At 46.1% G+C, this 20,137-nt stretch overlaps 1 protein-coding gene across 1 annotated transcript in view; it reads left to right on the forward strand.

Moving 5' to 3' along the window:
- The window catches only part of LOC115459091 (fermitin family homolog 2-like), a gene marked incomplete at its 5' end in the record, with an annotated part of 121,901 nt that overhangs the window by 70,890 nt on the left and 30,874 nt on the right, over positions 1-20,137 (forward strand). The window contains 2 exon segments of the mRNA XM_030188957.1: positions 15,374-15,480; positions 15,604-15,825. Of these exon segments, the coding sequence (XP_030044817.1) occupies positions 15,374-15,480; positions 15,604-15,825 (329 nt within the window).

Genomic DNA, 20,137 nt, shown 5'->3' on the forward strand with positions numbered 1-20,137 from the left:
GGGGTTAAAGAGAAGGGGGAGTGCCAGACCCAAGGATGGAGGGGAGAGAGATGTCAGTCATATGTGGAGGGAAGTACTGGCCCCCCCCACAACTGATTTAAGCCCTCAGGCACTGCCCGGTTGCCCAAATGGTCAGTCCACCCCATGTAAAGCTTTAGAATAAAGACAGGCTACTTTCTGGCACTTACGTACATAAGTGCTGTTCTGTAAATACAAGTATATCTGAAATGGCAAGTGTAGTGGAGCATTGTTGGGACTTGCCGTCATTTAAGCATGAGCGCTTACACCTGCTCTGTGGCTGACATACAGGCTTATTTTCGAAAGAGAAGGGTGCCCATCTTTCGACACAAATCGGAAGATGGGCATCCTCCCAGGGTCGCCCAAATCGGCATAATCAAAAGCCGATTTTGGGCACCCTCAACTGCTTTCCGTTGTGGGGATGACCAAAGTTCTCGAGGGCATGTCGGAAGCATAGCGAAGGCGGGACTAGGGTGTGCTTAACACATGGGCATCCTTGGCCGATAATGGAAAAAAAAAAGGGCGTCCCTGATGAGCACATAGCCGACTTGGTCCATTTTTTCTTGCGACCAAGCTTCAAAAAGGTGCCCGAACTGACCAGATCACCACCGGAGGGAATCAGAGATGACCTTCCCTTACTCCCCCAGTGGTCCCTAACCCCTTCCCACCCTAAAAAAAACTTTTAAAATATTTTTTGCCAGCCTCAAATGTCATACCCAGCTCCTGACAGCAGTATGCAGGTCTCTGGAGCAGTTTTATTGGGTGCAGTGCACTTCAGGCAGGCGGACCCAGACCCATTCCCCCCCCCCCCCCCCCCCACCTGTTACACTTGTGGTGGTAAATGTGAGCCCTCCAAAACCCACAAGAAACCCACTGTACCCACATCTATGTGACCCCACTTCACCCCTTAGGGCTATGGTAGTGTTGTACAGTTGTGGGTAGTGGGTTTTGGGGGGGCTTAGCACCCAAGGTAAGGGAGCTACGCACCTGGGAGCAATTTCTGAAGTCCACTGCAGTGCCCCCTAGGGTGCCCGGTTGGTGTCCTGACATGTCAGGGGGACCAGTGCACTACGAATGCTGGCTCCTCCCACGACCAAATGGCTTGGATTTGGTCGTTTCTGAGATGGGCGTCCTTGGTTTCCATTATCGCTGAAAACCGGGGATGACCATCTCTAAGGTCGACCTAAATGTTAAGATTTCAGTGTCCCCGACCGTATTATCGAAACGAAAGATGAACGCCCATCTTGTTTCGATAATACAGGTTTTCCTGCCCCTTCCCGAGGACGCCCTCAGGAAAACTTGGGCGTCCCCATTTGATTATTCCCCTCATAGTGCTCATGCCTAATTTATAGGCACATACCCAGTTAGGCTAGTATTCTGTAAAGGAAAGTGGGTGCCTACACGGCACCTATTCTATATAGAAACGTATGCACCCTCCAAGTGACCGTCATAGTGCACTGGTAGAGCCAACTGCCCAAATAGCTGGCAATGTTCATCCGATATTCATATAATAAAGTGGTTTAATTTAGATAAAAACTGAGTAACGCGGCTGTACATACAGCTCAGCGGTCATATATATTCATCACCACTGACTGTACGTGAATGACTTAAATATCATGGCCAGTGTTTTAAAAAACAGTGACGCTGGGGTTTAAGGTTTAACATTTTTTATTCAGGATAAAAAAAACAAACAAAAAAACTCAACATTGAACAGCTAAACAACAAGGTGAAGCAAAAACATTGAGCAATTGCATAACAATAAGCAAAAACATCATACAGCAAAGAGCTGGATAACTTATAGTAACATTATGATCCCATTTTTTGTTTTGTGAGAGAACTTCCACACCCTCCTTCCCACTACCCTAATTTCCTTTCAAATTTAACAATTATAGGCAAGATCACACTCTTCCCCCACAACCCTATTGGAACCCTTATCTTAAACATTCAGGAAGATGACCCGGCATCTGGAAACAGCAACATTGGAGTTTAACCCATTAGTGCCCGATGTTCCCATAATAAACAAATTGATTTGTTCCCATATGGGAACATCAGGCGCTAATAAGTTAAATATTAACCCCCAAATATTCACTACATGTTGTGGGTTCCAAGATCATCCTGTCAAGGATATTTGTGTGTTCTGATCCATGCAGATTCACGCACTCACATTCAGTGTTTCCTCTTTGAGTTCCTCCAGCCTCAGTCCTGCCAGTGTTTGGTGGGGGGGATGATGCTTCCAAGGATTGAAAATGCGATATTGAACAGACAGGTTCTCTGGAGTCCTACAGAACTTGCCTGTCCTTCATTGAAAATGTGTTATTAAAACAGGACCACTGCTGGCAAGAATGTAGGTGGAGCACTCTCACACAGCTTAGAGGGAACATTGTTTGTGAAAACACTCCATTGGTTCTGCATAGATTTACTTTTTATTTTAAATCATTTTTATTGTTGAGAACATCACCTGTACAGTTGTTCAGATAAAATCAAACAGGTCACACAGCATGTCAACTGCACTAACAATATCATCTGATAGTTTAAAATTTTTCTTTTTTATATCCCTTCCCCTTCCCCCCCCCTCCCCCCCCCCCCATCCAACACTCGCCCACAATCATATTAGATGGTCGTGCACAATGTTGAGGTAACCAAAGGAATACACCCCTCTTCCTGGCTCGCCGCAAAGGGCCTTGGCTCTTATGGCCCCTTGCTCAGTGTTACTTCCTCTGACAGGGATCATCTTTGTCATCTTCAATTTTTGCATTATGTTAATTTGGACTCAGCCATAGCCATCAATGACAGAGCAGCTGTAGACATTATATAACCATACTTCATAATCATGTCCCTATAACCAGCTCTCAGTGGCAGAATATTCTGCTCCCGCAAAACAGCTGTTTATAGCCCGCTGATCCCTCCGATTTGTAAATACCAGTCTAACCCTCTCCCCTTTAATCCCTCCCTGTACACTCCCCCCAGCCCCTCTTCCCCCCCTCCCCCCCCCCCCCTAGGGAGTCACCATGATGTACCAATCAGCAATTCAAAATCCTGCTGCGTGCCACTGGGGTCAAAGAGTCCCAGAAGGGTGCCCACCGCTTGCAGAATGCATCACCTCTAGGCAAGGCTAGGTCTCCCACCCCCCTGCGCTCCAGTGCGCACAAAGAAATCATCCTGGACTTCCACTGTTGGAAAGTTGGGGGTTCTGCTACTATCCATTGATGAAGTATAACTTTCTTGCCTATAAGGGTAGCTCTCCTCAAAAAGGGTTTAAGCCCCACTGCTCCAGGTGTCTGCAGTTTAAAGAGATCAAATAACTGCGCGGCATGGGGCTTCCAGTTCACTCCCCAAATAACCGACACATGTCTGGCCACTCGCCTCCAAAAATCCAGGACACACGGGCACTGCCAGAACATGTGCCCAAGGCCCGCCGGGGAGTGAGCACACTTCGCACATGCGTCATCTGTCCGCATTGCCGCCCTCATTGCCCTATGTGGAGAAAAATACATGCGCATTACAAATTTGTAGAGAGTTTCTCTCAGCGTCACATTTTCTGTCACCCTGGGGATATTCAGCACACAAGTCTTTAACTGGTCTCCCCTAAGCCTCAGGGTTAACTCGTTATTCCAATGGGTTGCTAATTTTTCATAATCTACCTCACCCAACTGCTCTCTCAGCCGCGCATGGTAATATTTTAGGGGGACTGCCAATTGTGCATCTAGGGCAAACACCTCCAAGAGCTTTGTCCACACTTCTAGCTTCAGGGAGTCAGGGGGGATTGACCGGACATAATGACAGAGCTGATGCCAAGCCAAGAAGTCTCCCGCCCCCTCGCCAAATTCCAACCGCCAGGCCCCCAAAGTCTTCCTTTCGCCATCCTCTGAATAGAGCTGATGCAAATAATGTGCCCCTCTGGCTCTCCAGGCCTCAAATTGAGCTGAGCTCGTGCCCGGTGGAAAATCAGGATTACCCTGTAACGGTAACAAAGGTGAGTACCTCGGCGAGAGCCCAAAAAGGCGACACACCCAACTCCAGGCCCGCCGCAATGGCAATAACAAAGCTGCATAAGGCTCAGGTACCTTATGTTCACATGGTTGGGCGTGTAACCACGCGCTAAAATGTATCGGATGTAATAGACGCTGCTCTTCCTCCGAAAGGGTGAAATGATTCTTGCCTCTAAGCCAGTCGGATATATGCCTCATGTTCCCGGCGACAGACAACAACTTGACATTTAGTAAGCCCCAGCCCCCCTGGCCTCTAGGTCGATATAATTGCGCTGCCGCCATCCGTGACCGCTTCCCCTGCCAGATACAGCGTGCCACCAATCTAGTCACTAATCTTTCATCCTTCCTTGTGAGTAATATAGGCACCGTTTGCATGATATAAGTCCACTTAGGCACCAACACCATGTTATACAGTGCCACTCTACCCAGGCTCGACAGCGGCAGCGATTGCCAAACCCCGAGAGAGGTCTTCGTAATGGTACGCAGAGGCTCGACATTCAGCTCATAGAGTTGAGTCAGATCTCTTGGTATCCACACTCCCAAGTACTTTAATGGGCCCGACGTCCAAGATAGCGGAAACTCTCCCTCCCACCCAGTCCGTATATGGTCCTGTATCGGGAATGCTGCTGATTTTTGTAGGTTAAGAGCAAAGCCAGAGAAGTAACTAAACTCTTCAATTTCCCCGAGAAGGGCCGGGATCGACTGCCTGGGCTGTGTCAGGGTCACCAAAATATCATCTGCAAACGCTAGTGTTTTCAGTGGGATTGCTGAAAGATTCACCCCCGCAACGTCTACATTGCTCTGGATATACCTCAATAAAGGCTCCAGGTATAAAAGAAACAGTAAAGGGGACAGGGGACATCCTTGCCTTGTACCACAGGACACTTCAAAAGGGGCTGTACATGTTCCATTTACCACCAGAGACCCTCTTGGCTTTTCATAAAGCACTTCTACTGCCTTCCGAAACCATCCAGCAATCCCAATATGATCAAGCACCGCAACGCACTTTGTCGAATGCCTTTTCGGCATCTAAGCTGACCAAAAGCAACGGCTCGTTAACCACATGGCTCCGCGCAATGGCCAGACATACCTTCCTCACATTCACAGAGGAGTGACGCCCCCTGACAAATCCTACCTGCCCCTCTCCAATCAGCGAGGGCATATGTAACGCTAACCTGTCTGCTAAGACTCTGGCCAGGATCTTTAGGTCAACGTTTATCAGGGAAATCGGCCTGTAAGAACCAGGGAGGTCCACTGGTTTGCCTGGTTTAGGAATCAGCGAGATCAGTGCGTCATTGGAAAACCCAGGGAATGAGCCCTGTTGCAACGAAGCTTCAAAGAAATCGAGTAGCGGGACCGCAACTTGCGGGAACATACACTGAAAGAACTCAACCGAAAATCCATCTGGCCCCGGCGCCGTACCTCTCCTTAATGTCTTGACCACTCGCTGAATCTCATTCCCCCTTAGAGGCGCATTCAATTGAGCAATCACCGAGGCCGAGAGACGGGGAAGTCCCGAATTCTCAAGATATTCACTCATAGAGGGCCCCTCCTGAGGGCATGGCGACGCATACAAAGCCGCGTAATAATCATGAAACAACTGTGCTATCTTTGAGGTCTGAGTTTCCCTCCGTCCATTAGGGCCTATTAATGATGACACAAAGCGATTACCCCCCCAGGTTTTGACAAGCCTCGCTAACAATCTACCTGATTTGTTCCCAAACCGATGGAATCTAAAAGAACGGTAGAACAGATGTTTTTTAGTACGTTCATGGATTAGGGCATTTAAAGCCACCAAAGCCGATAGCATCTGTTCTCTAGTCTGTGCCGAGGGAGTTGCCATGTGAATCCGTTTGGCCTCTTGATATACCTTCTCTAACCGAACCAGTCCCTGCGAGAGACGCCTAGACCTCGCACACATGTATGCTATAATGTCCCCGCGCAACACAGCCTTAGCCGTTTCCCAGTATAATCTCGCGTCTGAAGTATGGCAGGCATTCGCGTCTGCAAACAGTGACCATTTTTTCTGGAGATAGTCCTTAAAATTCTCATCTTCCACCAGATAGGAGGGGAATCGCCACAACCGTCGTCTCAACCGCGCCTCTCCAAAATCCATGTCTACCCAAATGAGTGTGTGGTCCGAGATCTCCATCGGGCCAATCTCCGACTTTACTACCTGTGAGAAAATAGGTGCAGATACCAATATATAATCCAGTCTGGACCACGTGCCATGTGCCCGTGACAAATGCGTGTAATCACGCACGCTGGGATTGCACAACCGCCATGGGTCCACCAAGTTCAAGGCTTGACATAAATAAGGCAAACCCTTTCCTGCTCCCATCACCATCCCCACATTTGGGCCTGAGCGATCCTGTTGTGCATCCAGCACCTGGTTGAAATCACCTACTACCACCCAAGGCACCTCCGCATATTGTATTCCTAGGCGCACCAGGTGCTGGAAGAACGAATGGTCGTACACATTAGGACCATAAACATTTAAGAGGTAAAAATCTTGCCCCATAACATTCAGTCGCATCAAAATATATCGCCCATTCCTATCTCTTTCCACCACTTGAGCATGGCATTGTAAGCTTTTATGTATCAGTACAGCCACCCCCCCCTTTTTACCCTTGGCTGATGCAAAAAAGCAGTCCCCCACCCAACGCTGTTTTAACTTTAGGTGCTCTGCATCAGAGAGTTTGGTCTCTTGTAGACAAGCCAGAGAAACATTGTGACGCTGGAGAGCAGTTAATATTTTTGTACGTTTAATGGGGGAGGTAATACCACACACGTTCCAAGAAATTAATCGTGGCAACGGTGACCTATCCAGGGTCCCTACTCATTGCTTTTATCCAGGTCCGTTCACTTATAGTGTTGGAGACTCCCAGGCGCCCAGCCCTCGCCCAGTAGTCCGCAACCCCAGGAATCTCCCAGGAGACCGCTCCCACCCCAGCTACACACTCATCAGTATACCATCCCCCCTTGGACACCATGGGACTCCCCAGAATTAACCCCCCTCCCCCCCTCAGAACCCCCCCCCCCTCCCTCCCTTTCCCCTTCCACTCCCAGTTCCATTCTTCTCCATGCCTCCATAGAGAAGCCTGCTTTTTGTGATCACGTAATGACACCTGGAGGAATCCCATCCTCTCTTATAATTCTATACCACATACATTTTCCACCTTACACTCCCTTATCCTCTTACCTACTCACACCTTAACGGATCTTGACCATTATCCCACCACTTCTCCCCCTATCTTCCAGACTAAAACTCTTCCTCCCTGTTGCTTAACCCCCCTCCATAAACCACCCTCCCCATTCTTAAAACCATACTGCACAACCAAACATTAGCAGGTACATGCCTTAATTCACATGTTTCTTTTGTATAAACTTTCAAATAACCTTGTACATCAAAGGGGTGAATGTTTAATAAAGAGAAAGCTTGGTCTTCTCCTCCAAGAGTTTAGTATCAACTGAGGGAGGGAGGGGGTGAGGAGGCAGGGTTTCAAAAGGCCCAGACCGGCTCTCAGCCTTGCTTACTGCCCGCTACCTCAATTCCCCACCCGCCCCCACTCCCCAAACAGTCCAGTATCGGAAACCATATTACAACAACTTGAACAAAAACACTTGAACAGGTATGGTTTAAATCTTTTCTGGTCAGACATCTAACCCCTTTACCACCAACTCTTCAAGGTAGTTTGTTCCTCCACGATCTCTCCCGGCTGTCTCGGCCTCACCCCACTTGTTCATCTGCCACGTGCTGCTCAGGAACTCCATTAAGCCAGGCCATCGCGCTCCCTGGTGTGTCGTGGGTACGCCACTGGCCATTATGCCACACTTTCAAAACTGCGGGATAGCGGACTTGAAATTTATATTTCCTCTCGATCAAACGAGAACAGACTTCAGAGTACTGGCGGCGCTTTGCCGCCAGCGCTGCAGAATAATCTTGGTATACCCGCACTTGTACTCCCTCATAGGCAACCTCTTCCTTGTGTTGCCGGTAATGTTGAAGGAATACATCTTTCTGGGCTGAGTTAAGGAACTTGACAATCACTATTCTCGGGCGTCCTTCTCCGGTTCGAGCAGCTCCTAACCGATGTGCACGCTCAAGCTTCACCGGGTCTGGTTCTTCTTCCCGCGCTACCATCGGGCTCATCCAGCGTTCCAAGACCCGGCGCAAAGATCTTTCGGGCACTGCTTCCGGAATGCCTAGTAGTCGAAGATTATCCCGGCGGGACCTGTTTTCAAGATCCTCTAGCTTGTTTTGTTGGTCCACCACCAGCTCTCGCAAGCGCGTCAGTTCTACACCATTCCCCTGCGCGCCATCTTCTATATCTGACACTCGGCACTCCAATTCGCCGGTTCTCCGGGTTAATTCCGCCGTTATTTGGGAGATCCCCGCCAGCTGCTCCGACAGCTGTTGTAGTCGCGGTTCCAGGGCAAGCACTACCGCTTTGGTAAGTTCCGTGATCGCTGCTTCCGTGCAGGTAAGCTGCGGGGCCTGTCCCTGGTCCGCCATTTTGTCTTCAGCAGTTCTGGAGCGTTCCGACCCTTTTTTTGCTGATTTTGCGGCCATCCTACTCTTTGGCGTAAGGTATTTGTCCATAAGACCCACCACTGCACTACCGAGCCAAACTGCAGGTTAAATGTGGATTTTTAATGGCGATGTCAAAGGATGAGGATTGGGACCCTCGAGCAGGAGGCAAAACACGTCTGTCTCCTCTCACTGCATCACGTGATCCTAGATTTACTTTTTAAACTGAGTAAATAAGCATTTGAAATACTTAAATGCTTATCTAATCATTTGAAAGAGGATTTTATTCACTAAATGTTGGATATTTGGGAAGCAGAATACTTGAATAGCAATAATTTGACCTGTGCAGTGAACACTAGTAGATGTCTTTGAGGAGTTTTGGGTTTGTTTTTTTTTGTCTATTGTAGCATTTACTTCTGTAGCAAATACTCATGATAAATGTGATTCAAAAGCTGAAGACTGCTGGTTTGCTTATGCTGAAGCTAGGAGTATGGCATGCCAGACATGTCTGACAGATTAAAACCTTTTATGGTGGCGTAAACAGATCAGACTGCCAAGTACTCTCTCTCCTTACAGTGATGTAATCTGGGAGATGCAGAAATAGTCTCCTTCAGTACCTTTCTGGGAGCTTTGTCATAACTGATGTGTGCAGGAATTTTGGATGCCCAGGCTTTGCTGAAGTGGAACCCAAGCTCACTCTGAAATATGCTAAGAGCAGGGGTGGGCAACCACAGACCTCAAGGGCCACCCAGTTGGGTTTTCAGGATTTCCACAATAAATATTCATAAGAGTGATTTGTATGGTATACAAATAAATGTTGTGCATATTCATTATGGAAATCATGAAAACCTGACTGGACTGTGGCTGCCTCCCCCTGTGCTAGAAGATTTTTGCCTTCTCCAAAGACAGTTCCCCCAGCCTAACCTCATCAGATCGCTCTTCTACAGACTGGTGTGCTCACTCAGTTGCTTTGTCTACTTCCCCCCACCTTTCCTAAGCTGTATATAATGCAACCCACATATCCACCCATGCAGCGTCTGCTATATTGACTGGCAAGTCCTGCTCCCCTTCAGCTATATTGTGCAAGTTGAAGGCCAGTATCAGAGCTGCCTCCTAGCCCATATGACTGCCACAGGCCTTCAGCATGTACTTTTGAAGCTTTGACGTGCTAGGTGGTACCACCAGTCAAGAAAGATGTTGAAATATATGTATTCAATAGGTAGGTCAAGACCTAATGTGCAAAGGACCATAAAGCATATCCAAAATTGTTCCCAGCATCCTACGCAACTCACATATCTTTAACTACTTTGCAAGCATATCATTTAAATATTCTGCAGTACCAGTGTTGTTATATCTGAAGATCCATAAATATGTTTGCAAAGTAGTTAAAGGTATGTGAGTTGCATAGGATGCTGGGAACAATTTTGGAAAAGGTATGTGAGTTGCATAGGATGCTGGGAACAATTTTGGAAATATATGTATTGCCAGTTAGTGCATATTTTGCATACAGTCAAAACAGGGAAGGCATTCATGTCTCAGTTTGGAAATTTGTGTCTCTACAAATTTTTATTTCAGGGAAAAGCATCTTCAGGGCTTTCCATTTCGTGCTTTTTTAGCCTTCCTATCTTGTGCCACTACTCTTAATCTCTCTCCATGTCAGTGACACTGGGATTGCATTCAACTTATTTTCAGTATGTGGTGCTGGTATGTTCATGCTGGTCTGTAGTCTTCAGACTTGTGAGATCAGGGTAAGCATACAGACATCACACATGTACTTGCATGCCACATGTACTGCCAAGAGCTTTTCTGTGGGCTGCTTGGAGAGAGACAGAAGAACTGTGGTACAAGATAGGAGGGCTAACTGGAAGGATATAGTTATCAGTCCACTTAAAGGCTGGTAGGGAGGGTGTTGGCTAATGAACTAGGGAGAATTGGATGGGGCTGGGTGGGGAAGGAACTGGTTTATGGGGGGTGACAGTCTAGGGAACAGAGCCAAATTGTACATGTTGGGGCCCAGGACAGAAATGTGAAAGGGTCTGAAATCCCACAAGCAAGCTTTTCTTTTTCTGCTTCAAACAGGCTTAGGGCCCCCTGTGGCCTGGTTGCACATCTCTAATGATGGCCCTGCTAGGGAAAGAGTATATTGAAGGGAGAGATTGGTTGGAGGGAGGGACACACCCCACCCCACAACAAATGCACCATCATCATTTTGTGTTTCACAGTTCTGCTTCTTTTCTATTTACAAATAAACTCTGAACAAGTCTAATATGTTTTGACAGCATAGACCTTCAGTCACCACTCCTTCCCATTTTAAGGAGTGTCATTTTCTGATGAATGATTTTGGAGCAGGCACCTGTTTTCACTATTCCAAAGAGATTAGTACATGGAGTAGCTCCAGTCATAGCTTTGGACCAAAGGGATGAGATGGAGGATAAAGTTAATCCTTGGATCTTCTGTATTGAAAACAAAGCTGCATGTTCCGTGTGGTTTTTTAGATGTCTATTACTCAGTAACTCAAAGTTTAAGAACACTGGTAATAGTTCAAAAATTCATCAAGTTAGCTGTCTTGTAATCTCTTAACCCACATTAACAGGAAAATAACACAATACTTGACTCATCAGATCTGATTGGTCTGTATTGGCTGTAATACAGGGCCAGTTCAAGGGTATCTGATGTCCTAGGTAAACCTTTAGCCATTCTCCCACCCCTCCCCCCCATAGTCCAGGATATCCCCTTCCCTACTCCACCAAGTTGTGTAGCATCTCATCTCCCTTAACCATCTACCCACCCTAGATCCATCAGGGAAAGGTGATGCTGGGCCTTGAGCATAGGCCCACACTTCAAGCCTGCAGCATCCTGTCCCCTCAATTGCAAACTTTTTATTGGAGCTGAAAGGTTCCATACACTGTGGTTCCTACAAGTTTAAAGTGTTGCTCCCCTGCTACTCTACCATCTTAGGCAGGCACCTGGTGTGCCTAATGGTAAGGCTGACCATGCAGTGATGTCACAAATTGTATTGAACTAATTCTGGTTGAGCCTGGTCCAACCTAGGCACCAAGCTTTTTTGGGGGGGGGGGGGGGTGGGGGGGGAGGCATACCATACTGCCCTTTGAAGTCTGGATCCACAAATAGAAGGGCCTGAAGGGGGGCTGGGGATGCAGTTTTTGTGCAGTGGCTGCCCTGAGATCTCTCACTGTAAACTTCTCATTTTATGTATTGATATTTTGTGACTTAGAACTTTTAGAGCTTAGCTGTGCATGGTGCTTACAAGTAAAAATTATGTAATTGATATAAGTTAGCATCTTAATGAGGAATACATATAAATAACTATTTCTGCATCCTCAGTCAAAGTAACATAAATGATAAAAGCAGAAAGACTGGATTCATCTAGTCGACCATTTATTCCTGTCCACAGTGCCCAGGATATTTCATTTATTATATTTATACCAGCCTATTAAAATATTTCTAGGTGGTTCCCAAACATATACATTGCATCCGCCATCCATAGACTCAAGGCTGGGCATCCAGATGGCAAATGAAATTTAATATAGACAAATTCAAAGTGATGCACATTTGAAAGTATAATCCGAATCATAGTTACCGGATGCTAGGGTCCACCTTAGGGGTCAGCACCCAAGAAAAAGATCTAGGTGTCGTAGATAATACACTAAAATCTTCTGCCCAGTGTGCAGCGGCGGCCAAAAAAGCAAACAGGGATGCTAGGAATTATTAGGAAAGGGATGATAAATAAGGCCAAGAACACTGTAATGCCTCTGTATTGCTCCATGGTGCAGCCTCACCTTGAGTATTGATATAGCGGAATTAGAAAAGTTCAAAGAAGAGTGACCAAAATGATAAAGGGGGTGGAACTCCTCTCATGAGGAAAGGCTAAAGAGGTTGGGGCTCTTCAGCTTTGAAAAGAGACAGCTGAAGAAAGGTATGATTGAGGTCTACAAAATCCTGAGTGGTGTAGAATGAGTAGAAGCAAATCGATTTTGAGAGTTTAAAAAAAAAAAAAAAGTACAAGGACTAGGGGACACTTAATGAAATTACACGGAAATAGTAACATAGTAGATGACGGCAGAAAAAGATCTGCACGGTCCATCCAGTCTGCCCAACAAGATAAACTCATATGTGCTACTTTTTGTGTATACCCTACCTTGATTTGTACCTGTCCTCTTCAGGGCACAGACCGTATAAGTCTGCCCAGCACTATCCCCGCTTCCCAACCACCAGCCCCACCTCCCACCACCGGCTCTGCCACCCAATCTCGGCTGAGCTGAGGATCCATTCCTTCTGAACAGGATTCCTTTATGTTTATCCCACGCATGTTTGAATTCCGTTACCGTTTTCATTTCCACCACCTCCCGCGGGAGGAAATATTTTTTCACTCAGTGAATTGTTAAGGTCTGGAAGTCATTGCCAGAGGATGTGGTAACAGTGGTTAAAAAAGATTTGGACAAATTTCTGGAGGAAAAGTCCATAGTCTGCTATTGAGACAGACATGGGGAAGCCACTGCTTTCCCTGAAATTGGTCACATGGAATGTTGCTACTATTTGGGTTTCTAAAACAAAAAGGGGCATAACACCACTCCACAAATATCAAAGAAAATAGGAGTAGTAGAGCAACATGGCAAGCACAAGAATATAAATGTAATGTATACAAATCCAATATATTGAATTTGTTCCAATCTCCAAAACTATAATTATATATCAAGTTGATCCACACAGGTCAAAAATATATAATATATTCTAATCTCAAAAGATGTGTAATTACTCATCTTCCAGTAAAGGCTATGAGGCATCAGATGTCAAACGTATAATGAGCTAGAGGATCTCTTGTAGCGCAAAGCTATTTCAGATCCAAGCTCTTGAACTGAACGTCTTTTTGGAAGATGGTGTCGCTATGCTAAGCACCTTTGATAATTTCAGCGACTGCTTTTATTACCCTGGAAACAGGCAGTGACGTTCCTAGCCTGGATGACACCCGGGGCGGATCGCTGATGCGCCCCCCCCCCTGGGTGCAGCGGCGCGCGCCTGTCGGCTCCGAGTTCACTAATTTTGCTCGTTCGCTGCAGCTCCCTCTTCCCCGGAACAGGAAGTAATCTGTTTGGGGCAGAGGGAGCTGCAGCGAACGAGCGAAGTTAGCGAACTCGGAGCCGACAGGTGCGCGCCGCAGCACCCCCCAGCGGCGTGCACCCGGGGCGGACCGCCCCCACCGTCCCCCCCCCCCCCCCCCCCCATTGGTACGCCATTGGAAACAGGTCTTGTTGATTGAAACACCTTGACTGTTTGTGGGCATTGGCTTTTGTGAACTTTTCTTCACTGCGCTGTGGTCTGTGTCAGGGGCGTAGCCAGACCTCGTTAGGGGGGCCAGAGCCAAGGTGAGGGGGCACATTTTAGCCCCCCCTCCTGGCAACACCTCCCCCCGCTGCCACCACCAGCACCACCTCCAACAACTTTGGCCCCCCCCCCCCCCTTGCCGACGACCCTCTCGACACCCCCCTCCCGCCCGCCGTTGCCTACCTTTGCTCCAGCACTAAAAAAAAAAACACCCCTGCATCTTCTGATGCTGTCAACGCGACGGTGAACACCGCACCACCCTGGACCTCAGCCACCCTCAGAGGGCCCCAGGTACCAAATTATTTAACCCCCTATGGGTTACATTCGTTTGGGTTCTGAGTCTGAGGTCCAGCACGTACAATGTGCAGGACATCAGACTCACAGAAACAGAACAAAGCCCTGCAGATCGCAAGGCTTTGTTCTGTTTCTGTGAGTCTGACGTCCTGCATGTTGTACGTGCAGGACGTCGGACTCAGAAACCAAACAAAGGAAGAAGACTTCAGCTGGCGGGGGTTGGGGTCTCCCGCCAGCAAAGGTAGCAGACGGCCACGGCGGGTTGACGGCTGGAGGGGGGGTTGAGAGGGTCGTTGGTAGGGGGGTCCAGGGCCAAATCCACGAGGGCCCAGGCCCCCCTGGCTCCATAGCAGCTACGCCCCTGCTGTGTATATTTCAAGCTAAGTAGTCGCTTCTGTTTATTTTGACAGTGTTTTTGAAAGTGTGATGATACATTTATTGTTTTTAAATATCAGTTAAAACTGGGCTATTGAGGCAAATGATTGAAACTCTGGGAGCGCGGATCTGGAATAGCTTTATGCTATAAGATATTCTATAGCTCATTACATGTTTGACATCTGATGCCTCATAGCCTTTACTGGAAGATCAGTAATTAAACAACATCTTTTGAGATTAGACTATATTATATATTTTTGACCTGTGTGTAAATCAAATTGATAGAATTAGTGTTATACTTTTGGAAGTTGGAACATATTCAATATATTGGGTTTGTATATATTTTATTTTCTTGTGGTTGCCACGTTGCTTCTACCACTCCTATTTTCTTTGATACTGTCCATGCCAAAACGTGGTACCCTGCCGAGTCAACTTAAACACTTAAATTAACAGATTTAACACCTATAATTTCAATTTTGAGTCCTGAGTCTGTTTTTGAAGTGCCTGATCCAGTTCCCACTCCTTGTTGTTTGGCTTTGTTCACTCCATGAAACTTTTGTGTTCTTTCCACTTTTTGTGGTTTTTTGCACTTGTCTCAACATCAGCCCATCATACTATTTCATGAACCAAAAGCAGTGCGTCTTTGTACTGTAATATTTCATTTCTATATGGAAAGCTTGATTTGGATATTTAAATCCCATTTTGTTCCCTTTGTTTTGCTTACTGAAGCAGATAACACATCTTGATGTAATTTAAGAAGGGTACAGAACGCAAGGTCATTTCTAAAAATTGTTCTCATTAGGTGTTCCTGTTTTTATTACAGGGTGTGAGGTTACGCCTGATGTTAACATCTCAGGTCAGAAGTTCAATATCAAACTTCTTATTCCAGTCGCAGAGGGTATGAATGAAATCTGGCTTCGCTGTGACACTGTAAGCTTATTACTATTGACAGTTTCTTTACTTTTACTTCATTTTGGTCCCGAGGTGAACTTTAAATGATATCGACTTTATTCTTTCCCACCCCCTGTCTTTTTTTTTTTTTTTGCTGTGCAGGAAAAGGAATATGCACACTGGATGGCAGCCTGTAGGCTAGCTTCGAAGGGCAAGACCATGGCAGATAGTTCTTATAACCTAGAAGTTCAAAACATTCTGTCCTTCTTGAAAATGCAGCATTTGAATCCAGATCCCTCGTTCATTCCAGATCAGATTACCACTGACATGAATCCTGAGTGCTTGGTGTCTCCTCGCTACCTGAAAAAGTACAAAAACAAGCAGGTATCTGATATGTTAGTCGTCTGCTTTACATGTGATTGAATGTTAATTTTATGATTTTCAACATGAACTATTTTGCATAAATTCCTATAATTTGCTTTTTTTGTATTTTTTTGGAAACTATTCATGGGCCGATGATGCCTGCGTTTGCTACCACCTTGTGATCAGAGTCCCCAAGCGCATGAAAAAAACGTGCTCGTGGGCTCTGACCACAACTATGCAAATGCATGCTAAACAGGGCTGTTAGCGCAAGTAGCATGCAAATGCATCTAAACATATTCCTCCTCAGAGTGCAGCACACCAACCATTGGTGCGCTGTCTGTGGCAAACCCTGTGCCAGCTCGGAGCTGGCGTTAAGGTTTGTAGGCCATTGGGGAGGAATAGTGAGCCCTGTCCAGCATGCATTTGCATGCTAGCTGACTCCCCCACTCCCCACAATCCATCCCCCCCACAGGAGCAGGAACCCCAACCCCTAGCCAGCGACACGGGGACTGGAGGTCCCCCCCCCCCCCAAAAAAAAGTCCTGGTGGCCCAGTGGTTCGCAGATCAAGCCCCCACCAACCTGGTGGTCTAGCAGCCCTCTTCCCTGCCTCCCCCGTACCTTTGTTGGAGGACGGAGGTAGTACACTCCCCTCTCTTCCAGCAGCGCCACCTTGAAAATAGTGGTGCCCAGTCCTATCCATTGTATCCTGCGATGCGCTAGGCGGGGCTTCACACCAAATAAGGGAGTTTACCTTTGTTGGAGGAGGGAGGTAGTATACTCCCTCCACTTCCAGCGCCACCTTGAAAATGGCAGTGCTCTGCCCAGGACATCCTGGGATGCACTAGGCAAGGCTTCGCACCATATAAGAGAGAAAGGTGCATCCCAGGATGCACTGGGCAGAGCTCTGCACTGCCATTTTCAAGGCTGCACTGGAAGAGGAGGGAGTGTACTACCTCCCTTCTCCAACAAAGGTAAGGGGGCATGGAAGGGAGCCGCTAGACAGCCAGGTTGGGAGGGCTTGATTTTTGTGGCCCACTGGGCCACCAGGGCTTTTTTTTTTGGGGGGGGGGGGGGAAGATGTCAGGGATCTCCAACTCCCCACGAACTTGTGTCAGGGGGGTTGGGAGGGAACAGAGGTCTACAGGACCTCCAGCCCCCGTGTTGTTGGGGTAGGGGTTCGGTGGGGGCACTAGGCCACCAGGGCCTTGCTGTTTGGGGTCTGGTGGTCCCATGGACCTTCAGCCCCTGTGTTTGACAGGTCTGGGCTTTTGTCAGCCTAGACCTGTCAAACAAGTGCGGGAGGATGTGCTCAGGCACAATCCTCCCACATTTTACCCTATGATCAGAGATAATAGCTTGCATAAATTTGCATGCTGTCAGAATAGGGGACGGTAAAGCCCCACGCTGTTTGGAACAGCGTGGGGCTTTTGGTCATCAGGTCTCCTTTGGATCCTTTTGACTAGTTTTGCTCTTAGTGTGTGCATGTGTGTCTTGTTTAATTTGGACACGTGCTTGCTCTTAATCTCCTTGTGGTGTACTCAAGTGCTTATGCAGCATTTGTGTTCTGCATGTGGAGATGTTCTAATCGGTATTATCACAGCAGCACTCACCACTTTGCTTACTTTCATAGCCAAAGATATTGAGTAGGGAGCACTGAAATCAGGATGACAAATGGGAAGCTTAATTTTAACTGTTAAATAGATTTGCAAGGTTTACTTGTACTGCTGTTTCAGAGATTAGATCCCCCATAATACAGATTGGACCTAGAACCCTTTTTCCCTAAAAAGAAATTATAATGAAGTTGCTCAGATGGATCACATTAATTGTTCATGGCCAAACTTGTAATTTAATAAGCACCGAAATCTATGCCTCTTTCCAGAAAACTCTCGTTGCAGTGCTGGTGGTGTGATCCTCTTTTGTAGGTCCAGGGGCTGAGGTGGGTGAGGGAGCATATTGGGAAGATGGGGGTGGGGGGATAATGGAGAACATTTTATCATTGGTACTGCTGAGGTCAATTTGGAGTGTTAAATTGGCAACAAATTATATTACCAATTGGGGCAAAAATTCTAGTGCAAACTCTAGTAAATGGCAGAGTAGCTCTCGTTGTCAAGAACAGTAAAAGAGCCTCTAAGCCTTTTAATGCACATAACTTTCTTCTTGTAGTGTAGAACTACATGAAGTTTGATGTGTTGTGGGAGTAGTGTGGAATGGAGGAAATGCAGCCCTAGGGGAATTCATGGAATGCAGTCTGCACACAAAAAAAAAGAGCAGGATTGATTTAGATTTCAATGTAATTGAGCAGTTTTATACAGATGTAGCCCACCAAAATATAACAGCTGTCAGAAGTCTCAAAAAGTCAATCCCAAGGAAAAAAAAAAAGCCTAAGAGGCTTTGCAACTTGATAAAGCCAGAGGGAACTAAAGTGGTCTAAAAAAAATAACCACTAAAAAAATGTATTGAAGGAAAAAGGGAGAATTCAGTATAGGCTGTATCCAGTGGTGTGCTGGAGCGGGCTCTCAAGGGCTCACGAGAGCCGTTTGTTGAGTTTTTAAGAATTTTGGGAGCCGGTTGTTAAAGTAGGCCTCCCCATAGCTACTTTAACAACTGACTCCCAAAATGTGGGCTTGGGCCCCCTCCTGAATTCTCTTTTACTTTGCTGGCAGTGATGTTGGCCCCACTAGCCAAGTAAATAGACTGCTGCTGCTCCCTGCTCCTTGTTTCTGACTCTGAGCATCAGGCTGGGACTTTTCATGCAAGCGCAAGAAGGTTCCATCATGCTGCTCAGAGCCAGAAACAAGCAGCAGAGAATGGTGGCAGTCCATTTATTGGCTGGTGGGGTTCGGCAAAGGTATGCCTAGCATGCCCACACAAGGGAGGGGAGAGAGAGGCATGTATTCCCCCCCCCCCCCCCCCCCCCCCCAAATTTCAGGGCCGGCTATGCCCGGAGAGAGAGCCCATTGTTAAAAATTTACCAGCACACCCCTGGCTGTATCCAACAGCCAAGCCCGTTCTCGGTGAAAAACGCCAACTAATACGACTCACTTAAACACTCTATACATCATTAGACATATCCTTCGATAACTTATTATTTTTGTATTTAAACTAGCAAAGTTCCTAATGAAAATATCAAGTGCAAAAATATAAAAGCCAATAGGCCCAATCCAAAAATAGCCATCTACTGCAAGGAAAACTCATCCAGGTTCCCCAATATGAATACCAATTGTCTCGTTTCAAAATATAACAGCAATTTCAATATCCTATATGTATGATGCAAAGCCTGTAGCACCAGTCTGCTCAAAAGCAGCTGAAGATGTCACTTGTCTTATTACTGTGACTCCCTTTGATTGATTTTCTGCTGTTTGAATGTCGAACAGAGCACCCTTTTTCAGAAACTCTTTCGTCATTGATGCTGGTGCTGTGCAAACTTCTAGACCATAAGCAGCGGACTTCTCTTCTTTATCAGTGTGATTGCATACTCCTCGCTGCCGCTGACATTGAACAACAGTTCCCCTCCTTGCTCCTTCCTTGCTTTTGCATTAGCTCTCATGGCTTCCAAAATTTACATTTTAAGGGCTTTTGACATTACACTCATCTTTATTTGTGGCCATATGAGTTATAAATTCCATTCATCTTATTTGCTGTAGACTCATCCTTTTGGGTAATTCTTATGTATGTTAAAGGTAGTACATATACATTTTTAATCATTTCAGTAAACCATAGTTTTGAGGTTCGGCAGCTGAATTTGCAACAGTCAATTTCTATAGTAGCAAAAAAAAAAAAAAAAACATAATCGGAAGCTTCAGTATGAAAGCTTTCTCAGCAGAAGTGTAAATGCCAATGAGGAAAACTTATGAATCTGAAGTGCGAAAAAAAAATTCCTGTTTTCATTGAAAGAATTAGATTGTCTCTCATAGATTTAAAGTCTAAAAGGTAGCTGAAGGAGAAGATTTCAAATACTGAATCTGTAGCTTTGAATATGTACAGATAATGATAAGTCTAGTGGTGTTGGGGATTTGTGTTTAATAATGTAAGCAAATTCCACAGACATGAAGTTAATGCAAATGGTATTTAAAAAAATCCACTGATTTACCTATAAAATAGTTCTGTGAACATGTAGTTTTCAGCCTCTGAAATAAGTTTCTTTCCATGAACCATGTTTATTGAAGGAATTTAAGTTGGGTCACCCTTTTTATAGAAACTCGTACTTCATTGTGTGTGGCAAATCAAAATACAGCTTTAAGCCATTAAATCAAAAAGACAATAATAAACACAGTATAATAAATCATAACAAAATACATAATACTCTCTCATCCATGGCTCTGACTAGGGAGA

The sequence above is a fragment of the Microcaecilia unicolor genome, unplaced genomic scaffold (assembly GCF_901765095.1).
Source record: "Microcaecilia unicolor unplaced genomic scaffold, aMicUni1.1, whole genome shotgun sequence".
In the NCBI taxonomy this organism is placed as follows: Eukaryota; Metazoa; Chordata; class Amphibia; order Gymnophiona; family Siphonopidae; genus Microcaecilia; species Microcaecilia unicolor.